Raw genomic sequence first — 26,775 nt, forward strand, 5'->3', positions numbered from 1 at the left:
GTACATCTGGTGTAATGTCGCCACAGGCTGCCACAATACGTTGTTTCATATCCTCTGGGGTTGTAGGCACATCACAGTACACATTCTCCTTTAACGTACCCCACAGAAAGAAGTCCAGAGGTGTAAGATCAGGAGAACAGGCTGACCAATTTATGCGTTCTCCACGTCCTATGAAACGCCCGTCGAACATCCTGTCAAGGGTCAGCCTAGTGTTAATTGCGGAATGTGCAGGTGCACCATCATGCTGATACCACATGCGTCGACGTGTTTCCAGTGGGACATTTTTGAGCAACGTTGGCAGATCATTCTGTAGAAACGCGATATATGTTGCAGCTGTTTGGGCCCCTGCAATGAAGTGAGGACCAATGAGTTGGTCGCCAATGATTCCGCACCATACATTTACAGTTCACGGTTGCTGTTGCTCTACCTGTCTGAGCCAGCGAGGATTGTCCACGGACCAGTAATGCATGTTCCGTAGATTCACTGCCCCACGGTTTGTGAAACCTGATTCATCGGTAAACAGGTAGAACTGCAACGCATTCTCTGTTAATGCCCTTTGACAGAATTGCACTCGATGATTAAAGTCATCACCATGTAATTGCTGATGTAGCGACACATGAAACGGGTGATAGCAGTGACGATGCAGTATGTGCATGACACTACTTTGACTCAGTCCACCGGCTCTCACAATGTCCCATGTACTCATGTGTGGGTTCATGGCAACAGCAGCTAACACACCAACTGCATCCGCTTCTCCTGTGACGGGCCTGTTACAGACCCGTTTGCATGCTACGACCATACCTGTTGCATACAGTTGGCGGTAGATGTTTTGCAATGTGCGGCACATTGGATGCTCTCTGTCCGGGTACCGTTCTGCATACTCCCTGCAGGCTTCAGCTGCATTTCGTCGACACTTGCCATAGATGAGTATCATCTCTGCCTTTTCAGAGTTTGAATACACCATGGTCACAGTTCCTACAACACTACACTATCACAGACGTCTGGTGACACAGTGTACTACAGTTGGTCTGCGTGTAGAGACGAATGCAGAATGACAATAGCAGCAAGCGCTACATGCGGACACTGCGACAGCTAGACCAAACCACAACAGTGCACTCCAGCCACACTCGTAAACACGGTCGTCATCGTAAACATGTCCCTGCAGATGCTGCTCGCCGACCGTGGCCCGTGTTAGTTACAACACGCAACTGAACCTCGGAGGTTTCAAGCGTCAACTTTAGGTTACAATATCTCTGGATGTAATTAACATTTTACAATGCAACAAACGGCACTGATTACGTATTTGTTTATATGTTCAGATGTGCTAACAAAACTAACATGGTTCCATTTAAAAAAACGTAGGTTTGTGTTAAAAAACATACTTCTGTGCATTTTTGTATGGTTTGTATTAAACAATTACACTAGCCCCTCTCCTCATGTTCGGCCTGTGGAATCGGTTCGACAGTATTTGATGTGGTTTATGAAATATATCCAGCGGTATCGTTAGGTGACTCACCCTGTATATAATGGAGGCTCCGCCCACTTCTGACAGAATGATGTCATTACTAACCAATGGGTTATAGGTTGAATAACAATGTAAAATTTCTTAGTTAAAGGAATATTTTCAAGAAAGTAAAATAAACACACACTAAACTTAGCTTATTTAACAGCTACTGTCAATTAAGAAGTGTTAAAAGTATTTAAACATGTAGGATAAATGAACTTCATTTCGAAAGTACATGGGTTGCCCTCTCAAGGCCTGTTGTTAGTGAACCCTTTGGAACCACTGGTTGCCACGGTGAAGTTGGACGCTGTTCCAAAGATGTGGCAGCAGGCTTCTTTCCACTGAAGTTGTTGTAAAGTTGATAGGCAAACTAGTGGTTGCCATGGTGAGGATAAATGCCGGTGCAGAGATGTGGCAGCAGGTTTCTTTCTAACAAAGTTGTTGCGAAAGTGGAATGGCAAAGACTGTCATGTCAGATGATGTACTACTGAGCAGCAACATGTCTTTATTGAAACAATTTTCAATGAGTAGGCTGCAATAATCTTTAACTGACATGTATAGTATATGGTGCACAGATACGATTTACTGGTGTAATAAGAGACTTTTGTTTACATAGATTACATAATAAGTTTTACAGATCGATACTAAGAGGAAAAAAAAATCAAGATGGCACAGTAGTTGTGCATAGTTATGAAATATTGTCTATGAAGTTCATATGTAGATTTCATTTTTTTATTTTTTATTTTTATTTTTATTTATTTATTTATTTATTTATTTTTTACTAGGGACAATTTTTAAAAAGGCATTGCTATGTCTTATGTTGCATGCCAGTCTTATAAACAAATAAAAATAATGAAAATACCATTTTGTATCATGTATTTTATATTTACAGTTGAATACGAAAGTAACAATAGTATTAATTTCCTGGACCTCACAATTGCAAACAGGAATGGAAAACATTATATTTCTATTTATAGAAAACCCACATCAACCAATGTAATAATAAATGCTACATCATGCCATTCATTAAGATACAAAATGGCATTTCTTAAAACAATGATACATAGGATATTGAAATTACCTTTTCAGCCTGATGCAATCCAGAAGGAAATTGATACATTAAAACAGATAGCAGTTGCTAACAATTATAATTCCCATCAGGTTGATCTGTTATATCAAAAATTACAAGAAACAGATGTTGCTGTTATAAATTCCAAGAAGAGATTTACAAAAATGACATACATGGGACCTATTTCAGATAAAATAAATAAATAATTTAAGAATACAAGGGTGACAATAACATTTAAAACCAATAACCCACTGCAGATGAAACTGAAACACTCAATCGGGGAATGAAATACATACCAAAAGTCAGGCGTTTAGAAAATACTATGTAAAGACTGTGAGAAACAGTATATTGGCCAAATTGGCCATAACTTTTTAACACATTTTAAGGAACATACTATTGGTACTTCACATACCAAATCAATATTTGGTCAACCTCTTGATGGATACAATCATTCTGAGGGTTGCATTTCTAACAATTTGAAAATATTATTACATACTGTGCCGAAAGGACTACTTCAGAAGAAATTGAAATCTATTCACTTCACAAAAGTAATCTGTTATCTGTTTTAAACAAACAACTTCAATTCAAAGACAAACATTTCTTTGAGCTTTTCAATGATCTGCTTTAGAATGTTCACTCTTCTGTCCTTCATTTTTAAAATTATCAAGACCTTTAGGAAATATTTTATCTTTACTTTGTAATTTTATTTCACCAAACATTATTTTATGACTGACTGTTTTTAGAATGTTTCCTTATATGCTTTTAGACTGCATATTGCTAATTCACATCCCTTTATTTTTGACATTATGGCCCATAGTATTATAATTTTAAATTCCTTCCATTTTCATTATTTTTATTTGTTTATAAGACTGGCATGCAACATACGACATAGCAATGCATTTTTAAAAAGTGTCACATTAAAAAAAATTAAAAAAAATGAAATCTACATATGAACTTCATAGACAATATTTCATAACTATACACAACTACTGTACCCTCGCGATTTTTTTTTCCTTTCGGTATTGATCTGTAAAAATTATTATGTAATCCATGTAAACGAAAGTCTCTTGTCCATGCCTTTGATGTAGCGAATGTCGGTTGTGAATTGGGAGACTAGATCAAAGTGACGGAAGTGCTGAGGGGGTGGGCCTTGGTCCTTGTGGGGAGGGGGGGGGATAGCAGAAAGCATCTGTGAGTGGTTTTTGATCCGTGAGGATGAAGAACGAGTGACCCTCCACATTGGGCATTGGGGCGGAAGTGTTTGACGGCCTCATAGACCGCAAGGAGTTCTCTATCGAAAGTGGGGTATTTCTTCTGAGCTGTTGATAGTTTTTTTAGATAATAAATGAAGGGAGGATACCATGTCTGCCTTGCACTACTGTAGTACCACTCCCACTGCAATGTCACTGGTGTCCGTAGTGATGAACAACTTGGCTGAGGGGTCACGTTGGGTGAGCATCACGGCGTGAGCTAAAGAAGTCTTTAATGCATTGAAAGCCTCCAGCATAGGTGCAGTCCAGTGAACGGCTTTGAGTCCTCAAATCTGTTTACTCGACAGTGAGTCTGTCAGTGGGGCCTGCATGGTGGTGGCAGAAGGCAGGTGACGACGGTAGTAATTTATTGTGCCCGGGAAACGTCAGGGTTCTTTGTAAGTAGCCGGGGGTGGCAGTGAAGTGATGGCGTGCATGGAAGATTTAGGAGGCTGTATGCTGTCGGTGGAGACAGTGTAACCCAAGAAAGTGGCGGAAGGCTCACGAAACTTGAATTTTTCTTTGTTGACCTTGACGCTGTTGGAGTTCAAGGACTGGAGGACCATGGATCAAGGATTTTCATGTTCCTCAGCTGACTTGCTGAAAATGAGTATGTCATCCAGATATGCAAAGCAAAACTCGAACTGTCATAAGATGGAGTCAACGAAACACTGCCACGTTTGTGCTGCATTTTTTACAAACATTAGACACTTTGAAATCTGCTCCAATACTTGAGTCATTTGTATCCTTCACCACAGGCCCAGCTGGTCTCATCTGCACAGGAAGAAATTATACCACAAGCGCATTCTCATATTATGAAATTTCCTTATATCTCATGGTGTTTAGACCAAGAACATTTGTGTCTTGTCCTAATAGAGGAGCAACTACACTTTACTGAGAAATTTCATCTCCATGGATAAACACAAATGAAAAGCTCAACTGTGATCAGTTACAGAAACTATAATAGCAATACTGAATTTTACCAAGGTTATTACAAATTTTAATTTTTGTGTGTTTTGAATTTTATCACTATGTTGTAGTTGATGTTTAAAATTGAAATCTTGATGTAGTCCACCCAATAAAGATCTAAATAGTTTTCCATTGGTAATGGATTCATTTAAGTCACAAACTGATAACGTTCATTAAATGAAAAATAACTTAATTAAAGGAATGCTATTTTGAATAATCACATTGGGTGTTCTTCAATAGTTGCTTCCCATTCTGAGTACACAATTATTTCTATAAATTCCTTAAAAATCATGGCTATAAATCATGTGGGATTATGCATACAAAGAAATTTAAAGTGTAACAACAACATAAAAAAGTAAAAAAAAAGTGCAGTTGCCAGAGTGCCATTTTCTAAAAAATACCTAAGGAAATGTAATTCATACGAGAAGGTAGTTTACAAAACAGTTGTTTGAACAAATCTTAGAAAATTATAGCCATTCTATGTCCCAGGTTAGACAGGATTAAGAGAGATTTTAGTAAAGATTCAAAGATAAGCTGCACATTTCATCACAGTTTCATTTGGTTAATGGGGGTTATCAAGGAGATGCTCACCAATGCTGCAAGAAAGCTATTGTGTATCAACAGGAAAGATTATTATTAACAATAGCATAAACCATGTTCCTACAAGAACTGAGTAACCTATTACTTAATCTCAGATGAAAAAAACCTTGATGGTAAAATCTGAGAAATTTTATCTTACAATGTTATAATTTCTGTGTGTGATTTGCAAATGTAACATACAGGTACATAACATATGCTTCTTTAGATTATAAAGTGTATTTTGGAGTTCAAATATAGGTTTACATGTAGAATGCATGTTGATGATGTCTATTCGAATACATCCTGCTCTTCAGATAATCCTAATGATACAGAATTAATTTGCAATATTCTCACAAATTAAAGAAGAATTTTCTTCTGAGTAAAACATACTTGGATACAAATAGAACAGAATAGAATGCCACAATTTTTGTGATGCATTTAGTGATAAAATTTATTTATCTGAGAGCAATAAACTGACTCCTGACTAACAGAAAAGTGTCTTAGTTCTAATTATAATGTCACACCTTCATTTTTCAGATCAATGGAAATCACGTGTAGGAGAAGGCAAAGGCATTGTGATTGTGCTCCAACCATTATCATCAAATCTTCCACCAAAAGGTGCACTCCCTGTAGATATTTGGATATATGGACACACATGGGGAACATACTATGATGAAATAACTTGCTGTGTTGATGGACTGCCCCCATTTTACATTCATCTTACTGTAGAAGTTGTTGGATCACCTGCATCATTTGCACTGCGACAAGACGTTAAAACAAATGTACCCACCCTCTGGTATGTTGTAGTTGTTGAATTCATAATATTTAGAGTCTGTTCACTTTACAATATTGGTCATTGTGAAAACTGGATATCTGGTTGTTTTCAACACCTAGTTATACAGTATAACTATGAGATGGTGGTTGAGTGGACTATTGGCTCAGAAACAAAAGTCGGAGATGCAATTACATCTTTCCACGATTAATCAGCTGTTTTTCAATCTCCTGCATAGCTATTAACTGTATTTATGTTGTTGTTGTTATAGCAGTCCACAACCCAAACAAAGACCAGTTTATGCAGCTCTCCATGCCAGTCTATCTTGCACAAGTATTTTTAATATTGGCCTAATTTCTGCATCTCACATCTATTTGAACGTGCTCACCATATCCAACTTTGGCCTTCCTCTACATTTATTACCTTTACACTTCCCTCCATTACCAAATTAATTATTTCTTGGTGTTTCATGACATATTCTACCAACCCATCACATCTTTATAAATGAAAGAGCAAAACTGCTGAATAAAACATACTGAGTGTGACTTCATCTAATCTTTAAATGTGTTGTGTAACATTTCAAAACAATCTATTTTCCTCTTCTCTGTACTCTTTACCAACCGTGTTTCTCTTCCATAATAGGCAATATTCCAAACAAATACTTTCAGGTAAGACTTACTAACACTTTACTTATATTTACTGTTAACATGTACTTATGATCAAAAAACTGTTACCATCTGATTAATAGTTTGTTGATCACTTTTGGAAAACAATGCAGCAGTAATTCTGTGTGGCATTTATTTGATTATTCCTCAGTAACTTTGCCAAGGTATGTTGCAGCAGATGTCTATGTACAGGTCATGCAATTCCCATAACTTGCAGGCCAGTGGTCTGTGGATGTGGAGCTGATGCCATTTAGCCTCTAAAGTGTTCCATAATAGCATGATTCTGGCCTTGTGACATGGACAGTTATCCCTGAAATATGCTAGCACTGTCAGGCAAGGTATCATACATGAAAGGGTGTATGTGATATACAACAATGTTCATGTAATCCACAGTTGTCATGGTTTCTTTGATTATTACCACGGGTTCCGTGGAAGCCAGATGAATGTTCCCTCTGGCCTAATACTGCCCCTGTAGCCTTCACCCATGGCACAATGCTTGTTTTGAGCAGCCATTCCCCTGGATGACAGTGTATCCAGGCACGATTATTGAGCTGGTATAACAAGATTCAAGATTCATCCAAACAGGCAATAAATTTCCACCCACAATCCAGTCTCAGTGGTTCTATTCCCACTGCAGTGTGATTGGCAGTGTTGTTAACTCTATACAGGAACATGTAGGCGTAGTCTGCGAAAGTGCCCCATGTTCAGTGATGTCCATTAAATAATCTGCTGAGTAAAAATTATTCCTCTATCCTCTTATCTACCTTAGATCGCTACCTTCCAGCTTTATAAAATGGCAACATCCAGTGAAGCGATGTGGATGTGCAACACATACTCATGATTTCATTTTCAATCAGCTACTTTCTACAGATGCCCACAGCAGTAGCACTTGAAGGTCCATCTAGCTTTATCATTTCCAATATGCTTGTTCCCAGTAACTTGACTATACCAGTCAAAGTTTCTTATGTGAGCAGTAGTCCCATTTGATGTTCATATTATCATTGTGATGAAACCACATTTGTATCTGCTCTGCTTATATATTTTCTTACTGCATGCCACCAGGCAACATACAATCTCATGGTGGGCTATGTCCATAATTTTCTCGCTCATCAGTGTACCTTTTCAGAAAATATTCTCTTGTTATTGTCAGTCTACATTTCATATCTTCTTTATTTCTGACGCTGCCAGTTGTTTTACTGCCTGAATAGCAAAACTCTTCTTCTGCTGTCAGTGTCTCATTTCCTAATCTAATTTTCTCAGAATCCACTGGCTTTAATTCACTTACACTTCATTATCCTTGCTTTCCCCTTATTGTTCATCTTATGACATCTTTCTAAGACACTATCAGTTCTGTTCAGTTGATATTGTATGCCATTTGCCATCTCTGACAGAATTATAATGTCATTGCCAAATATAAAGTTTTTATTTCTTTTCTCTGCACTTTAATTCCCTTTTCACATTTAATCTTAGTTTCCTTTAATTGCTTGCACAATGTGCAAATATATAACATGAGAGAGAAGCTATAATGCTCTCTCTCTTCCTTCTTAGTAACTGCTTTTCTTTGGTGTCTTTCAACTCATATTCACTGATCAGTCAGACCATTATGACCACCTGCCTAATAGCCAGTATGTCCAACAATTGCACACACACACACACACACACACACACACACACACACACACAAAAGGCAATGAAATACAGACATTTCATATGCAGTACTAACCGAATACCATTGGATAGTTTCACACAAAGCATGATTCTGCATTACATATACAGTTATCATGACAGATATTGGTGTATATTAGATAGGCTTTGCATGACATTGTGTGAAGCCAAATTTTTTGAGGCTGCAATTCATTGTTGTAACTGGGTCATCACAGTTATAAATATATTTAATTAACCCAGTGTTGTGGCATAGCACAGTGGTTAGCATACAAGCCTGACAGTCAGAAGATTGAATGTTCAAATATTGTCAAATGAAGTCAATTTTTTATTATCATTCTTATTCAGTTGATTGGTTTGAGTGTAATTCTTTTATTTCTGATACTTTGCTGTGTAATTTTCATCATCAAATTGACTTTTCTATTTGTTCTTACAGGGTGACAATTATTGAACTATATGAAGAAAATGTAAATTAGTTACAATAAGGCATGCACACAATTTATTTAACATGTAAACATCACTATAGGTATTCAGATTTAGGTTATGACATGTCCGATGTGCCTGCCACCTTTGGTAGTGATGTGGCACAGACAAATATTGAAATTCTGCATGACCCACTGAAGTGTTGAAACATCAATGATCTCCGGCACAGCTGTTTCCAGCTCAGCAATGGTTTTGGGGTTATTGCTGTACACCTCACCTTTAATATAGCCACAAAAAAGGAGTCACATGTGCTCAGATCTGGAGAATATGGCGGCCAATCAGGGTCCATGCTAGTGGCCTCTGGGTACCCCAGAACCAGAATGTGGTCACCAAAGTGCTCCTCCAGGACATAAAACATTCTCCTTTTTTGATGGGGTCAAGCTCTGTGTTGCACGAACTACATCTTGTCAAAATCAGGATCACTTTCGATAATGGGGATGAAATCTTCCAAAGCCTTCACGTACTGTTTGGTAGTAACCATATCATCAAGGAATATTACACTGATTATTCCATGCCAGGACATTGCACACCACACAGTCACCCATTGAGGGTGAAGAGACATCTCAATTGTGAAATGCAAATTCTTAGTGCCCAAAATTGCCAATTTTGCTTATTGACAAACTCATCCATATGAAAGTGGGCTACCATTCAGAAGTTATGACGATTTTGTTTCATGTAGTTCAACAATCGTCACCCTGTATCCCACATTTGGCTTCCTATCTTTCCATTTATTTTATTTTATTTTATTTATGTATTTATTTTAAGAATCTCCTTGTGTCTTCTATAACACTAATCTGCAAGGTATCAGATGATGGAAAACTAATATGTGATACTACCTTAACTTTTTACCCTGATTCCAAATCAGTTTTCAGTTTTTTGCTATCATGTACAGTTTTTCTGCAATTTGACTTCAAAGGTATATCACTGTGCCAGTAGGTTATGTGTATTGTTGGACAGAAATTTCTCAATATGACAGTATACCTTTAGAATGTTACACCTGTAGTAGTGTAGTTGTTATTATGTGACCCTGGAAGTGTTGCTTGTCTCACAGACCTGTATTACCAGTGCTATATTGTGATTTTTTTACTCATGTCCAGAACATAACATACATATATAGCCGATAGACAGCAATTTACAAACAATATAAGTACAAATGATTAAATTTCATATGACATCAACTTACAAAAAGTATAAGTACATGATTATACTGTTGATAGATACTATAATGTCAACGCATAAGTCTCTGTAGAACCTAAATATTTTCTGTTCCATTTTTGGGAATTATATGGTGGCTAAGGAGACTGTGTGAAAAGCTTGCCATGCTTATTTTGAAATGAAACTTGGTGACCAGGACAAGTGATGGGCATCAGAGACAGATTCCTTGTATTATGTGGAGAGGTTAAGAAAAAAAATAAAATAAAAAACATGCATGCCATTTGTGATTTCTATGGTGTGGAGAGAGCCTAAAAGTCGCCTTAATGACTTTTACTCCTGCTTAATTAATTTTCAGGGGTGCAGTTTGAAAATAAGAGATAAATTGTGTATCCAAGCATTGATTCAGTCATTAGGCCAGTTTTCACATGGGGAAGGTCTGATTGCTCCTCTTCCTCCAGCTACTGTAGAGAACATGGCAGAAGATGAGAAGAAAATGAAGTTGCTGTAATTACCAGAGGCAATAGTTATGTCCACCAGTCTGAATGTGACTTTACTCCATAACTGTTCTGTCAGAGTGAACTTAATGCTCTAGTATGAGATTTGAAGTTGCCTAAGGAATCTGCAGAACAAATTGGCTCCCAGTTAAAAAGTAACATCTTCTGGTGCCAGGAATACATCACTCATGGTACAGATGCAGAGAGAAAGAATTTATTCATTTATTGCCTCAGAATAAGTCCTTAGTTTATTGCAATAACATAAACAGGTTAATGCACTTCTGTGTCATTGAGCATGATTGTGCATAGTGGAGATTTTTCTGGGCTTATCAATGAGGAGCCTGAAAGGCATCTCACTGCATAATGGAAATGTGTATGGGTCCATACTTGTGGCCCATTCAAATGAAAGCAGCTTATAAGAACACGAAACTACTCTTAACAAGTATCCAGTATGATGGGACAGTGAAGCCTTCTAATTCCCATCCATGCCAATTTGACTGGTCACTGATACCACCAAAAGGTCCTTCAGATGACTGTAAGGCCCTACAGATGTGAAGTCGGTGACAAATTTAACATAGTCAAAGACAATGCAAGACCACACTGTACCCTAGCAGTGTCTCAGTATCTTCAAAGATGCAACATCAGCCAAATGTCTCCAGACATGAATGCAATTGAGCATGCATGTTATATGTGGAGGTGGCCATTGCACTGCATCCAAAGGCACCTGAAAATTTTATGGTCTCATTCATAGCATACCTTGCACAATGGAAGAACATATCCATGTGAGGGGAGGACATGCTCACTACTAAAGATCAATAATCGTCGTCATGAAATGAAGATTTAAATTTTTTTTCAAGATGTACACTTAGATAAGAGATTGCTTTGTTTTATAATGATTTTTCATAACTAACTAAAATCATTCTTGTTTTCAGAAGGAATTATGTTTATTTTGTCAACAAAGTATTGGAAAAACCTCAATGGGTGTAACATAAGAAGTCACTGTAGTAAACTCTATGATATTCCAAACTTTTGTTGAGATGTGTAGATAGATCCCATGAGTTAGTAGGGGCAGAGGTTATACTTAACAACCAGAAAAAAAATAATTGTTTCCTTTTATTAAGCCCAAAACTCAGATGATTCACTTGCTGAACAGTAAAAAAAAACTTGAGTACCATATCAAATATGTACCTTGCTCATAAATTATACTGTGTGCTTATAATTAAAGTGCAGCTACTCACAGAGCTCCGTTGTGGGCTGTAATTATCGTTTGACAGTGAAATTTGGTAGGTATGCTAATGTGTTAATGTGGAACTGATTTAGGTTGGGGAAGGAAAAAAGTTCCAGTTTTGACCATCGGGTGCAAATCTTGTACTGTCCATTGTTTGTTATGACATCCACACTGTCATTTGACAAGCCATAATGTGAGTGAACAGTATGGCTATCAAGTAGCAAGATGATGCACTGTTAGTGAAACAGCAGCAATTACAGTGCTACATTGAGCAAGTACCACTGATTTGAAGGTCTGAGAAGAGGCCCAATGTCATTAAATGGTTTGAAGAAGATGATAATGAAAACACAGGTGAACTTAGTTTGGCACATGCAAGAGAAAGGCCTTCTACCACAGAGGAAGTTATTGATAGAGTCACTGTTCTGTAACTGACCAAGCAGCACATCACATGGGCAGTGCTCGTGCAGTGTCATGAGAAGTGTCCATCCCATGGCCAATAGTACATAAAGTTTTGGGGTTTATTTTGAACTAGTACCCATACAAGATCAGCAGTGCTTCAAATGATACCTCATGATTCTCAGTAATGTTCCTGGATTTTGTCTTCAGTTTCTGCCACAGATCAAATTTGGTGACATTTGGCTGAGCAATATTCTATGGAATGACAAGGCACATTTTCCGACATGGAAAGGCACATTTTTCTAGATGGTGCAGGGACTAAACAGAACTGCAAAATTTGGGGTACTGTTAAACCACATGTTGTACATGAAGAGCCATTGCACTCACAATATGTGACAGTGAGACACGAATTCACAAGCACCTTTATTGTTGGTCTGTTCTTCTTTGAAGAGAATACACCCAGTGGGCCTGTCACGTGAACCACGATTTTTGCGTGTTAATGAAACCTCACTGTGCAGCATATGATTTCTGCTTTGAAAGAGCGCAGTTCTGTGGAAACCACCATTCCTTGCATGTAGAGTACACAAAATACTGCTTCACCTTCTCATACAAACCAAGAGGTTTGTGTAGTTCACACATTTGTCAGCACAAGAGAAAAGATTTCCTCAAAAAGGTAACAAAGAAGATCATAAAGATAAACTTTTTCTTTTCCAGTAATGATTCTCTGACAGTTTCAGTGACTACTTGTTTGTCACATAAAATCACAGTTATGCTTCTCTGCAAGAACACTTATCTGAATCAATGTTACTTTTAGCTTGGGGGATACCTAAAAGAATGCAGGTACCAGAGACAAGTTCAATCTTCAACAGATCTGAAGGTCATAATACAGGAACGCATCTCTCACATTCCACCAGAACTGCTGCGAGCAACTATTGAGCACATTGTCTTATAGATGCATGTTGATGTCTCCACTACAGAATGAGGTTTTCACTCTGCAGTGGAGTGTGCGCTGATATGAAACTTCCTGGCAGATTAAAACTGTGTGCCGGACCAAGACTCAAACTCGGGACCTTTGCATTTCACTTTTGTGAAGTTTGTAAGGTAGGAGACGAGGTTCTGGCAGTATTGAAGCTGTGAGGATGGGTTGTGAGTTGTGCTCGGGTAGCTCAAGTGGTAGAACACATGCCTGCAAAAGGCAAAGGTCCTGATTTCGAGTCTCAGTCCAGCAGACAGTTTTAATCTGCCAGGAAGTTTGATGTCCACTGCTTATGTTGAACAAATTGTCTAAGTGGCAGTTAATAATAAAATGAACATTATGCCTTTCTCACTTGTTTTACTTTTTCTGTTGACATCCAGCTCCTAATATTTGTATACATCTTTCTTGCAGTCACAGTGCCAGATATGCTCTTAGGTGCTAAAATTGGATCTCATGTGTTTCCTCGCACAAACTGGTTTAACATTAATACATTTGAATATCTGTCACGTTTTTCTGTTGTGTGATGATTACAGTCCAAACTGGAAATTTGTGTGTAGCTGCATTTCAATTAATTATCATAAATTTTGCTAAATGCTTTCTTTAAAAACTACCTTCAGCATTTAGTTTAGGAGTCCACTCAAAGAGTAGTGATTGCAAAAACATACTTGACCTCTTAGCAACAAATAATTCTGAGCAAATAGGGGGCATCATGATAGATACAGCAATTAGTGACCACAAGGTTATTGTAGTGAGACTAAACACTGCTACATCCAACTACACCAAAAATTACCAAAAAATACATCTGTTCAAAAAAATCTGACAGAAGATCCAAAGAGATTCTGATTGTATGTAAAATTGCTGAAGATTCTTTGAACATGCCAGCTGGAGACAAAAAGTTTGGAAATGAATTGCATAAAGTAAACGGACCATTGCTAATTGATCCTCCAAGAGCAAAAATTGGAAAACGCGAGAGGATCTGTGTATTACGGGATAGTCACGCCCAGGGAATTTCCACAGTGTTAACAGAAAAATACAACTTCAGGGCATCTGGATTTGTGAAGACTGGAGCCCCATTATGAGAACTAACAAACCTAACAAAATGTAATGAAGTAACTAGCTTGACTAAGGATGATTTTGTTGTTTTGCTTGGAGGAGCTAATGAAGTTTATAGAAACGAATCATACAAGTCTGTCACAGAACTGAGAAACTGTTTGAATAATTTAACTCATACAAATGTTCTCTTTATGAATGTGCTACAGCGTCATGACTTACCAAGTTGGTCATGCGTAAACCGCAAAATTAGTGTCACTTGTTAGTCACTAACTCTTGTTAGAGTTTCATGGAAGTATGTACTCATTTCCAGAATGCTGATGTCACAGACACAAACATTTTACAGTGAAGGTTCTATACAGCTCATGGCCTTCATTTAAATGCATGAGGAAAAGAGGCCCTTGCTGATAAAATATTTACTAGTATCTCACTTGACAATAAAGAAACCAGGACAAGTAGCAATATAAGGCAAATTACAAACCGATTTTAGTGAGCAGCAAACAGTTAAGCCCCCAATCAGTTGCAAATTATGAAGTGGTTTAAACCCAGTAAGCCAGAAACAAACAATTAAATCATGAAACAGCCTCAAATTACAAAATGGTTCAAGCCAAAAAGGTCAGTGGTGAATGAAGCACAAATTTTGCAAGTTCCAAAAATAACTTCACCATTTGATCATCACCAAGAAGCAGAAGCCATACTCAACAAACACACCAAGAAGTTTTTTAGGTATAATGTCACCTGCAGAAGAAAAAGAAGCAGCAGTAACACCACCAACAACAACAATGACAACAACATCAACAAAAACAATGACAACAACAGAAGAAACAGCAATAACAACTAAACCAAAACAACAGCAGAAGAACCATCAGTAGCTGAGGGAAAACCAGCATCAGTTACAGCAGCAGCCCCACCTCCAGCAGAAACAGTGTCAGTAGAAAAAGCAAACACAGTCACTGTACAAGAAAGCATGTCACCAACAGGACAAACAGCACCAACAGCAGTGGCCACTAAACTTCCAACAACAGTAGCAGCTGATCAACACTTCCTGAGGAGGAGCTAAATGCTAGGTACAGCTGCTTCACTTAGTGATGATTTTGTTGTGGCACTAAATGAAGAAAATAAGATATTGTGACAAATAAGCCTGAAAAAGTAGAGATAAGTGTCAAAAATCAGCAACCAAGAAGCACTTCACCAGTTATTGACAAAATAAGAAATACTTGTAAAACTTTCAAGATAATGAGTCAAAACATTCAGTGTCTCAAAAACAAAGTGTTAGAATTAGAAGTCACCATAAACAACTTTGTAGAAATCTCTTGTATTTGTCTATCAGAACATTGGTGCAGGATCAGTGAATTAAGTCTTATAAATATAAGTAATTTTGAATTAGCATCTCATTATTGCCACAGTGTTTGTAAAAATGGTGGAGTATGCATATATACTAGGGATGGGCTGCAGCATAAAGTTAGATCTGAAACATGCCATCTAAATATCGAGAAACATTTTGAATCATGTGCCATAGAGCTAAAAAGTGAGGAGAAGCATAAAAATCTAATTGTCATATCTTTACAAATATTGAAAATTATGTCACTGAGGCACAAAATGTAAACTTAGGTCTTTCAGACCACAACACACTACTAACATGCATAAACTCTTCTGTGCCTGAGGCGGTTAACCCAGAAAAGGTTAATATTTTTATCCAATAATTAGCAAAAGAAACCTGGCAAGATGTGTACTCAAAATCATTAACTGATGAATCATTAAGTGCATTTTATAATACTTTCATGTCCATATTTGAGATGTGTTTTCCAAAAAACTGACAAGAATTAATGTCATGCCAAGAAACAGTAGTCAGTGGATAACACCTGCTATCAGAGAATCCAGTCAAGAGATAAAACTTCTCAGTCAATTGAAAAAAGATAACCAAGATGATCAATTTGCAGAATATGTTAAGACATAGAAGAAAATTTATAAGAAAGTAATTAAAACAGCCAAGACAATGCACAATGACAAAGTAATAATAGAGACAGCAAACAAGTAGAAAGCAATATGGAATATAGTGAGAAAGGAAAAACAAACAAAAGTGTTAAAAAGCAAAATGACATTGTATTAAATGATGATTGTGATGTGTTACTCAGAAATGGTACTCTAGCAAATTAAATAAATGACTATTTCATAAACACTCCAGTCAAACTGAGTAAAAATTTTGCTGGTAATTGTAGTACCACAGTTCAAAGAGAGCAAAGTGGTAATTCAATATTGCTATGTCCCACAAATAAATTAGAAGTTCTTAAGATAATGAAAACAATGAAGAATAAAATGTCCTCTGGAATTGATGAGGTACCAGGTACAGTCATCATTAAATGTGCTAGTGTGATAGCAGAACCACTCTCACATATCATAAACATATCATTAACAGAAGGGGCATTCCCACAAAGATTAAAAATTTCAAAAATAAAACTATTGTATAAAAAGGGTAATATATATAAAGTAGGAAATTATAGACCAATAGTTTGTTATCTGTATTTTCAAAAATAGTAGAGGCTGTCATGAAACATATAATTACAAATTACCTCAAAAAAGTCAATCTCTTGTCTGTAAACCAACATGGTTTTCGCAAAAGCATGAGCAAAAACAGTTCAAATGGCTCTGAGCACTATGGGATTAAACATATGAGGTCATCAGTCCCCTAGAACTTAGAACTACTTAAACCTAACTAACCTAAGAACATCACACACATCCATGTCCAAGGCAGGATTCGAACCTGTGACTGCAGCAGTCGCGCAGTTCCAGGCTGGAGCTCCTAGAGCCGCTCCGCCACAGCGGCCAGCTGCATGAGTACAGAAACAGCAATTACCCAATTCATCGAAAACATTGTAATAGGACTTGATAGGAATAAACTTGGACTTATTGAAGGCATTTGATACTGTTGATCATGATATTTTGCTAGATAAACTAGAAGCTATAGATATATGAAGAGTTGCATTAAAATGGTTTCAGTCATATCTCCACAATAGAAAACAGGTAGTAGAAATTACCTCAGCAAACAATAAAAACCAAAGCATTGTGTACAGATCGGACATGGAGACTGTGTCAACCAGAGTACCTCAGGGCAGCATTCTAGGACCTCTCTTATTTCTTATATATATCATTAATATCAAGATCCCAATCAGTGGTACACACATAACTTTGTTTGCTGATGACACAAATATTGTTGTAACAGACATAAATAGGGTATCGCCATCATCTGCAACCAGGGTTTTTGAATACATACAATACTGATTTGAACAGATCAGGCTAACCTTAAATATTTCAAAAACTAATTATATAAATTACTGGAAAACAAAGTCTCATCATGATGTGAACCTCAAAATTCAAAATAAACAAACGCCACAAAATTCTTAGGTGTGCAAATTGATGAAAATTTAGACTGGAAAGCCCACATCCTCTGTCTCACTAACAAGTTAAACTCTGCTTGTTTTGCATTATGCATAATTAGTGCTGTGTGTAGTAGAGAGTGTAGAAGAACTGTCTAGTTCGCTTACATACATTCTGCTATAACCTATTGCCTAACCCTCTGGGGTCATAATAAGGCAAACATGAAAACCATCTTCACCTTACAAAATCGAGCTGTTAGAATAATTTTAAACAGTAAAAGGCTAATACCTTCCAAACAGTTATTTCAACACCTAAATATTCTGCCCTTACCAAGCCTTTATATAAAAAAGTGTTGTTAATATAAAAATGCACATTGATAGTTACAAAACCAACACAGATCTTCACTCGTACAAGACAAGAATGTGCAATGACATCCACATAAAAAGAGTAAACAAGGCTTTAACACAAAAACAAACAAACATTCAGGGTACTATTTTGTACAACAAACTTCCAACTCAGCTAAAAGAAATAACCACATTATCTACATTCAAGGAAGCAACATTCAAACTCTTAAAGACCAACTGCCACTATAGTGTAAATGAATATCTGCAGTAACCTTGTAGGAAGTAACTACATTCATTTACTATATGTTAATAGTACCATAAGTCAAATGCTTGCCACAGTCTCAATGTTAATTTTTCTGAACAAAAATGTTAAAGCAATTATTTACTGGTAATGTATTTCATGCAAAAGGCCACAAACAAAAGTGTTAAATCAATTATTTATTTGCAATGTATTTCATGTAAAAGATCCTTCTTATACTTTTATACTATTACAGTAATCAAAGTTGTATTGTCCAAAAATATTGTGATGGGTACAATGAACCATTGTATTATGTAGGAAACTGTGCACTCTTATCTTATTTCTGTTATACTATGTTGTTTGATGAAATCCATAAATGTACATTGTCGCTGAATGAATAAACTGCTACTACTACTACTACACCAGTGGTAAGACATGATCAATACCTTTGCTGCACAATATCAAAGGTAGTATTATCAATGACAGTGTAACTAAAGGTGAGTTATTAAACACAGTTTTCTGAAATTCTCACAAAACAAGACAAAGTAAATATTCTAGAATTTGAATAAAGAACAGGTGCCGATATGAGTAACTTAGAAACTGACATGCTCAGTTTAGCAAAGTAGGTTAAATCATTTAATAAGGGCAAGTCTTGTAGGTCAGGCAGTACACCAATTGGTTTCCTTTCAGATTTTGCTGATACAATAGATCCATCTTAGCAACCATATATAACTGCTCAAAGAAAGATCTGTATTGAAAGACTGGATAATTGTAGAACTTGCACTAGTAGTCAAGAAGAAAATAGGAGTAATCAGATGAATTACAAACCCGAATCACTGACATTGACTTTCAGTAGGATTTTGGCACATATTCTGTGTTAGAAAATGATGAATTACCTTGAAAGTAATGGAATATTGCCACATGGCATGGATTCAGAACATGTCATTCCTGTGCAACATAACTAGCCCTCTGTTCTCATGAAGTAATGAGTGCTATCAGCAGGGTATCTCAAATTGATTCCATATTTCTAGATTTCCAGAAGGCTTTCAATAACATTCCTCACAAGCAGGTTCTAATAAAATTGCGTGCCTATGTAGTTTTCTGTCAATTGTTTGATTGGATTCGTGATTTCCTGTCGGCAAAGTCACAGTACGTGGGTAAGTCAATTATTATCCGCAAAGTAATTATAAAATTTTATTGTAATCAAATAGGTAACTTACAAGAACATCATTTTTTGACATAGTCTCCTTGCATTTCAATGCACTTGGTCCATTATTGTACAAGCTTCCTGATGCCCTCATAAAAGAAGGTTCTCCATTGAGCCATGAGCCAGGAATGCACAATTTCTTTCACTGCTTCGTCTGAAGTAAATCGATGGCCCCTTAAGGCCTGTTTCAGTGGACCAAACAATTGATAGTCAGAAGGGGCAAGATTGGGACTATATGGAGGATGATTCAGTACTTCATTTTTAGTTCCTGGAGTGTTTAAGCAGTGTGGGCAGCAGTATGCGGATGGACATTGTCGTGCAACAACACAACACTTTTTGACAGCGATCCTTGGTATTCGTTTCAAATTGCAGGCTTTAGCCTGGCAGTAAGCATCTCACTGTAATGTACACTGTTTATTGTTGTGCCCTTTCCCCATAATGTTCCAGTACTGGACCTTGTGCATCCCAAAAAACCGTAAGCATCAGTTTTCCTGTGGACGGTTGGGTCTGTAACTTTTTCTTGCATGGAAAATTTGGATGTTTTCATTCCATACTCTTGCCGTTTACTCCATGGCTTGTAATGATGGATACATGTTTCATCACCAGTAATGATCCTGTCTAAGAAGTTGTCTCCTTCATTACCATTGCGATCCAAATGTTTTTGCGGATGTCCAACTGTGTTTGTTTATGCAACTGTGTGAGTTGTTTTGGGACCCATCTTGCAGAAACTTTATGAAACCCAAGTCTGTTGTGGATGATTTCGTAGGCAGAACTGTGACTAATTTGCAGACAATGTGTTACTTCATCAATAGTTAATCATCTGTCTAAGAGACTCATTTCATGTGAATGCTCAATGGTTTCTTCATTTGTGGTGGTAAACGGTCGTCCAGCTCCTTCATCGTGCATAACAATTGTGCGATCATTTCGGACTTTTTCAATCCATTTGTAGACACTGTTCTCGTACTTTACTGAAAGTCTTTGATTAATTTTGGCCCATGATATGCCTTCTGACCACAAAAAATGGATCACTGAATGTTGCTCTTCTTTGGTGCAAATAGACAGAGGACAGCTATGATTAACAGCACGGCAGCAATAACAAAACTAACCTAGTAGCTTGAAAATTGCAAAGATATAACAACAAATAAACAAAGCATGTGTCACAACATAAAATGACAGTGCTGTCAAAATAAACTTACCCTTGTATGTAGTAATTGACAGAATATTACTGATAAAACTAAAGTGATATCTGGTATTCCCCAAGGATGTAGGCCCTCTGTTGTTCTGACTCTATACAACTATAATGTAATTGGACAGATATAAAGACTACTTACCAAGTGGCAGCAGGAGAACACACACATAAAACAAGATTATACTTATGTGAGCTTTCGGAGCCGGTGGCTCCTTCTTACAGCAGAAGGGTTGAAAGCTAAGGAAGAGGGGTGAAGAAAAATGACTGGAGAGATCTAGGAAAGGGGGCAGATCAGAAAGAAATTTTCTTCTGCAGCAGAGTGTTCACTGATATGAACCTTCCTGGCAGATAAAAGCTGTGTGCCAGACTGAGACTCAAATTCAGGAACTTTGCCTTTCACAGGCAAGTGCTCTACCAACTGAGCTACCCAAGCACAACTCACGACCTGTCCTCACAGCTTTACTTCCAACATTACATCTTCTCCTATTTTCCAAACTTCGCAGAAGCTCTGCAGAACTTGCACTCTTGGAAGAAAGGATATTGCAGAGACATGGCTTAGCCACAGCCTGGGGTATGTTTCCAGAATGAAATTTTCACTCTGCAGCAGAGTGTGCACTGATATGAAACTTCCTGCAGATTAAAACTGTGTGCCAGACAAAGACTCAAACTCTGGACGTTTGCTTTTTGTGGGCAAGTGTTCAACTGGCTGAACTACCCAAGCATAACTCATGACCCATCCTTACAGCTTTACTTCTGCCAGTATCTCATCTCCTACTCCCAAACTTTACAGAAGCTCTCCTGGCAAACATGCAGACCTAGCTCTTCTGGAAGAAAGGACATTTCAGAGACATGAATTAGCCACAGCTTGTTGGATGTTTCCAGAATGAAATTTTCACTTTACAGCAGAGTGTCCACTGATATGAAACTTCCGGGCAGATTAAAACTGTGAAGATAGGAGATGAAGTACGGGCAGAAGTAAAGCTGTGAGGACAGGTTGTGAGTCATTCTTGGGTAGCTCAGTTGGTAGAGCACTTGCCCACAAGGCACAAGTTCCAAGTGCGAGTCAGTCCAGAACACAGTTTTAATCTTCCAGGAAGTTTCGAAGGTGATGATTTTGGAAAAGTCACCCAGAACCATGGGTCGAAGGAGAATTCTCCTTCCCCTGCTTGATGAGTAGTTTTTTATCTGTCCAATTACATTATATTGTCAAAAATATTGATTATTTTCGAATCCAGGAGACAACTTGAGCAGCCCTCTTGGATAGTTTGCAGAAGATGCTGTCATTTACCATCTAGTAATGTCATCAGACTCTCAAAACCAATTACAAAATGAGAGTGACACAGTATTGTATAATGCAAAAAGTGGCAATTGTCATGGAATAAGGAAAAGTGTGAGGTCATCCACATGAGTTTGAAAAGAAATCCATTAAATTTTGGTTGCATGATAAATCACACAAATCTAAAGGCTGTCAATACAACTACATACCTAGGAGATAAAATTACAAACAGCTTAAATTTGAATGGTATCTTAGATCATTTTGTAGGGAGTCAAACCAAAGACAGTCTTTTATTGGCAGAATCATAGAAGATGCAATTGGTCTACTAAATGGAGTGCATATACTATGCTTGTCTGTCTCTGCTAGAGTATTTCTGTGTATCATGCATTCCTTCCCAGACAGAATTTATGAAAGACACTGATAAGACCAAAGAATGCAGGTCATTTTATATTATCATGAAACTTGGGAGATGTTTTCACAGATATGAAAGAAAATTGTGGTTGCAATCATTAAAATAAAGATGTTTTTCCTTGCATGAAATTTCTATCACCAACTTTCTCCTCTGAATGCAAAAATATTTTATTGTCACAATGAGGGCAGTCCCACAAGGAGGCAGGGGGGGGGGGCACCCCCTATATGTATCTGCAACTGGGTAATACCAACCAAGCTGAAAGAAGATGCTCTGAAGGAAGCACACAATCACATGCTGCCTGGGTATGGAGATTGTAGGCCAACGAATGGGAGATTAGCAGAGGACTACTGGTGGGAGATGAGGAAGGAAGATGTGGTCCATTATGAAAGAAATTGTATACAATGTGTGCAATGATTAGATATGAGCCATAAACTAGTACCATTGCAAAGGCTGCCAGAGATGACTAAACCTTTTCAAATAATCAGTTGGATGTCCTCAGACCATTTGACCGGACTCCTGCAGGTAACCTTTTTGTATTAACTATTACTGAAGACTTCTATCAATGTGAAGAAATGATTGCCATTCCTAATCAACAAACAGAATCAGTGGTGCAAGCATTTGTCAACAGCTGGTTGCCCAAATTTCGTATGCCAGAAATCATAATCATGGGCCAAGGGATGAATTTTATGCTGGATTTGATTAAACAACTACTTCACTGGGGTCAGAAATTAAGAAATAGTGCAACACGTTCACAAACTAATGCTGCGTTCACACTGTGCACTAGGAGAGGCCACAATAGGATATACTGGCCCAGCCCAAACCCAGGCAGTACATGTTGTTATGTTGAGTGTTCATGCAGCATACCGGGCCAGGGTGGTGAAAAGGGTGAAAATCCACTTCTCTGCATTCGCATTATAAGAACTCTTGATGGATATAAGACCATCGTACGTACTCTTATAATTTTTTTTCTTTAAAAGCTCTACATTCCTCATAAAAAAAGAAAAGTCTACTTGTCATTTTCATGATGTTTTAATTGTGTAATGTTTCTCAGTTGATTCAGAAGAAAATATGTGGTTAAAAAATCTGGTTTTTGTACAACTGTCAGTGTAGTATATTAACATCTTAATGAAGTATTTACCTTTTCATAACTCGTAACAGTTACTGCAAAATGATGCTATTTGTCAAACACATGAAGTTTATTTACATATCTTGTAGTGAAATAGTTTTTAGCGGGTAGCTTCCTGTTAGATGCATTTCAGAACATACATTGCTGCAGGTGAAGTGAAATATACCTAAAAGTACAAAAAAGTTTTTGAAAAGGTAGTGACACTGATATCTGTATCTGTTCACAAGTAAATCTGCAACGAATGGCGTCAGTGCTGTGATCACAAGCCTACTGAGTTCATGTATGTTTAGATTTGTGTCAAACACTGCAGAATTGAAAAAAAATGAATTACTGGTGATCAGTGTAGGCCTAGTGTTAGTCTCTCATGTTATTTTAATGAGCCATGTCCAGAAAACTCCACAGGAATTTTTCCCTCAATGATGAGTGACTACACTAGCTTTGGTTTTACAATAGGCCACCCTTCATATTAAAAAAAGTAAGCAAATATTTGCTGTCAAAATTCTACAATTAGTAGAATATACATCTTGTATTTAGAAGTAGAAGATAAGAATAGACTGACCTGAGATTTTTCTGAGTACAGACTACATTAAAATCTTGCAGCATTCCACTTGATTGCTTTCTAATTGGAGGTAAAAAATAGCAGAAGGGCAAAAAAATAGAATTACTTTTATACATGTTTCTGCATATAAGATGACTAATGCACAAGATGTTATACTTTAAAATTTTCACTTTTGTATTTCTATGAAAGTGTAGTACCATGAGTTATAAATAATTATATCTCATCTCTGTCTCTAAGGAGTTTAGATTTTGATTTTTCTGTTATAACATAAAGAAGGAAGGATGTTTAGGACTTTAATGACGTGTTGGTACTGAGGTCATTAAAGATGATTAACACAATTAATAATGAGCAGTGTCAGCATACTCTCAAACACTACATAGTGGGTAATCTAATTACTGTCAATTGATGCAGATTTGCATGTCATTGTTGTTTTTTTCTCTCCATTTCTCTCCTTGGCAGACCAAACAGCACTGGCAAGGGAAGCTTCACTCTTTAACAGCTGCATACAAGGTCATAGATAATATATCTGCAGCCATCAGTTTTTCACCACCAGCCAGTCTGGCTATTGTACATTGGCACTGTTTTGCCAGTGCAGTGACACATTTAAGCACAGAAGAAATGGGAGGTTATGAACTCATCCCATGTATAGCAACAACCATTTAGCAGAGTTTTTTTTATTTAACATAAAGAAGTAAAAACTTACATGAGAAATTTTTTTTCCATATTAGAGAATGAATCATAATATATTTCAGTATGTGCTGCAGAAAATTCAGGACATGAGACACGTCAGGAAGTAATTAGCATCATCAATTTCAGTAATATCTTACTGTGCCTACATTGAAGAGAGGATATTTTGCCATTTTGAGTTGCAAAAATTAAGTATTTTTTACACAAGTTGTTTTCTTTTTTTCCACTTTTCTTAATGATATAGTAGTTGGCACTTTAGTGGTTTATTGACTGGAGCCAATGCCAACCTCTCAGAATAATCTACTTTGTCTTCTGAGACAGATTTATAAACAAAATTTTTTGAGATGGTTTGACCCACTGATTCTGTTTCTATTGACAAGTAAATGTATGTATTTCCTGGAATCAAGGTAGCCTTAAAGAAATTGTGATGAAATCAAGGCCAAGTGGAACTATTTTTCGATGGTCTTTTCCCTCAATCACCTGACCTAATTTTGCTAATTTTTTCAACTTCTTTTCTATACAGGGCTATTACAAATGATTGAAGCGATTTCATAAATTCACTGTAGCTCCATTCATTGACATATGGTCACGACACACTACAGATACATAGAAAAACTCATAAAGTTTTGTTCGGCTGAAGCCGCACTTCAGGTTTCTGCCGCCAGAGTGCTTGAGAGCACAGTGAGACAAAATGGCGACAGGAGCTGAGAAAGCATATGTCGTGTTTGAAATAAACTCACATCAGTCAGTCATAACAGTGCAACGACACTTCAGGACCAAGTTCAACAAAGATCCACCAACTCCATTCAGCAATGGTATGCGCAGTTTAAAGCTTCTGGATGCCTCTGTAAGGGGAAATCAATGGGTCGGCCTGTAGTGAGTGAAGAAACGGTTGAACGTGTGCGGGCAAGTTTCACGCGTAGCCCGCAGAAGTTGACGAATAAAGCAAGCAGGGAGCTAAACGTACCACAGCCGATAGGTTGGAAAATCTTACGGAAAAGGCTAAAGCAGAAGCATTACCATTTACAATTGCTACAAGCCCTGACACCCGATGACAAAGTCAAATGCTTTGAATTTTCGGCGCGGTTGCAACAGCTCATGGAAGAGGATGCGTTCAGTGCGAAACTTGTTTTCAGTGATGAAGCAACATTTTTTCTTAATGGTGAAGTGAACAGACACAATATGCGAATCTGGGCGGTAGAGAATCCTCACGCATTCGTGCAGCAAATTCGCAGTTCACCAAAAGTTAACGTGTTTTGTGCAATCTCACGGTTTAAAGTTTATGGCCCCTTTTTCTTCCGCGAAAAAAACGTTACAGGACACGTGTATCTGGACATGCTGGAAAATTGGCTCATGCCACAACTGGAGACCGACAGCGCTGACTTCATCTTTCAACAGGATGGTGCTCCACCACACTTCCATCATGTTGTTCGGCATTTCTTAAACAGGAGATTGGAAAACCGATCGATCGGTCGTGGTAGAGATCATGATCAGCAATTCATGTCATGGCCTCCACACTCTCCCGACTTAACCGCATGTGATTTCTTTCTGTGGGGTTATGTGAAAGATTCAGTGTTTAAACCTCCTCTACCAAGAAACATACCAGAACTGCGAGCTCGCATCAACGATGCTTTCGAACTCATTGATGGGGACATGCTGCGCCGAGTGTGGGAGGAACTTGATTATCGGCTTGATGTCTGCCGAATCACTAAAGGGGCACATATTGAACATTTGTGAATGCCTAAAAGACTTTTTGAGTTTTTGCATGTGTGTGCAAAGCATTGTGAAAATATGTCATATAATAAAGTTATTGTAGAGCTGTGAAATCGCTTCAATCATTTGTAATAACCCTGTATATGTCTGTGATGTCTGGATTAGATTTTGCCATTCTAATCTGAAAATATTGAAAAGGGTTAAAAATGTGGCTCTTTAGTTCCTTGTTTCTATAGATGTACAAAAATAGGTGGGTTAAGTAAATGTATGGACTAAGTAAAGTTAAGAGAAAGATAACAGAAATAAAGAAAAACACTCGGGCAGTGACATTACTAATAAAGACAGATAGGAGATATCTGATATATGTCCTGCAGAAGCTGAAGCATAGCTCAATGAC

General features: G+C 37.4%; 1 protein-coding gene across 1 annotated transcript in view; it reads left to right on the forward strand.

Annotated features, from left to right (window-relative positions):
• Positions 1-26,775, forward strand: part of LOC126252167 (uncharacterized) — a 148,749-nt gene that overhangs the window by 46,948 nt on the left and 75,026 nt on the right. Inside the window, exon 3 of the mRNA XM_049953036.1 lies at positions 5,909-6,167. Coding sequence (XP_049808993.1) covers positions 5,909-6,167 — 259 coding nt within the window. The remainder of the gene's footprint in view (positions 1-5,908; positions 6,168-26,775) is intronic.

Source organism: Schistocerca nitens, chromosome 4 (genome assembly GCF_023898315.1).
Source record: "Schistocerca nitens isolate TAMUIC-IGC-003100 chromosome 4, iqSchNite1.1, whole genome shotgun sequence".
In the NCBI taxonomy this organism is placed as follows: Eukaryota; Metazoa; Arthropoda; class Insecta; order Orthoptera; family Acrididae; genus Schistocerca; species Schistocerca nitens.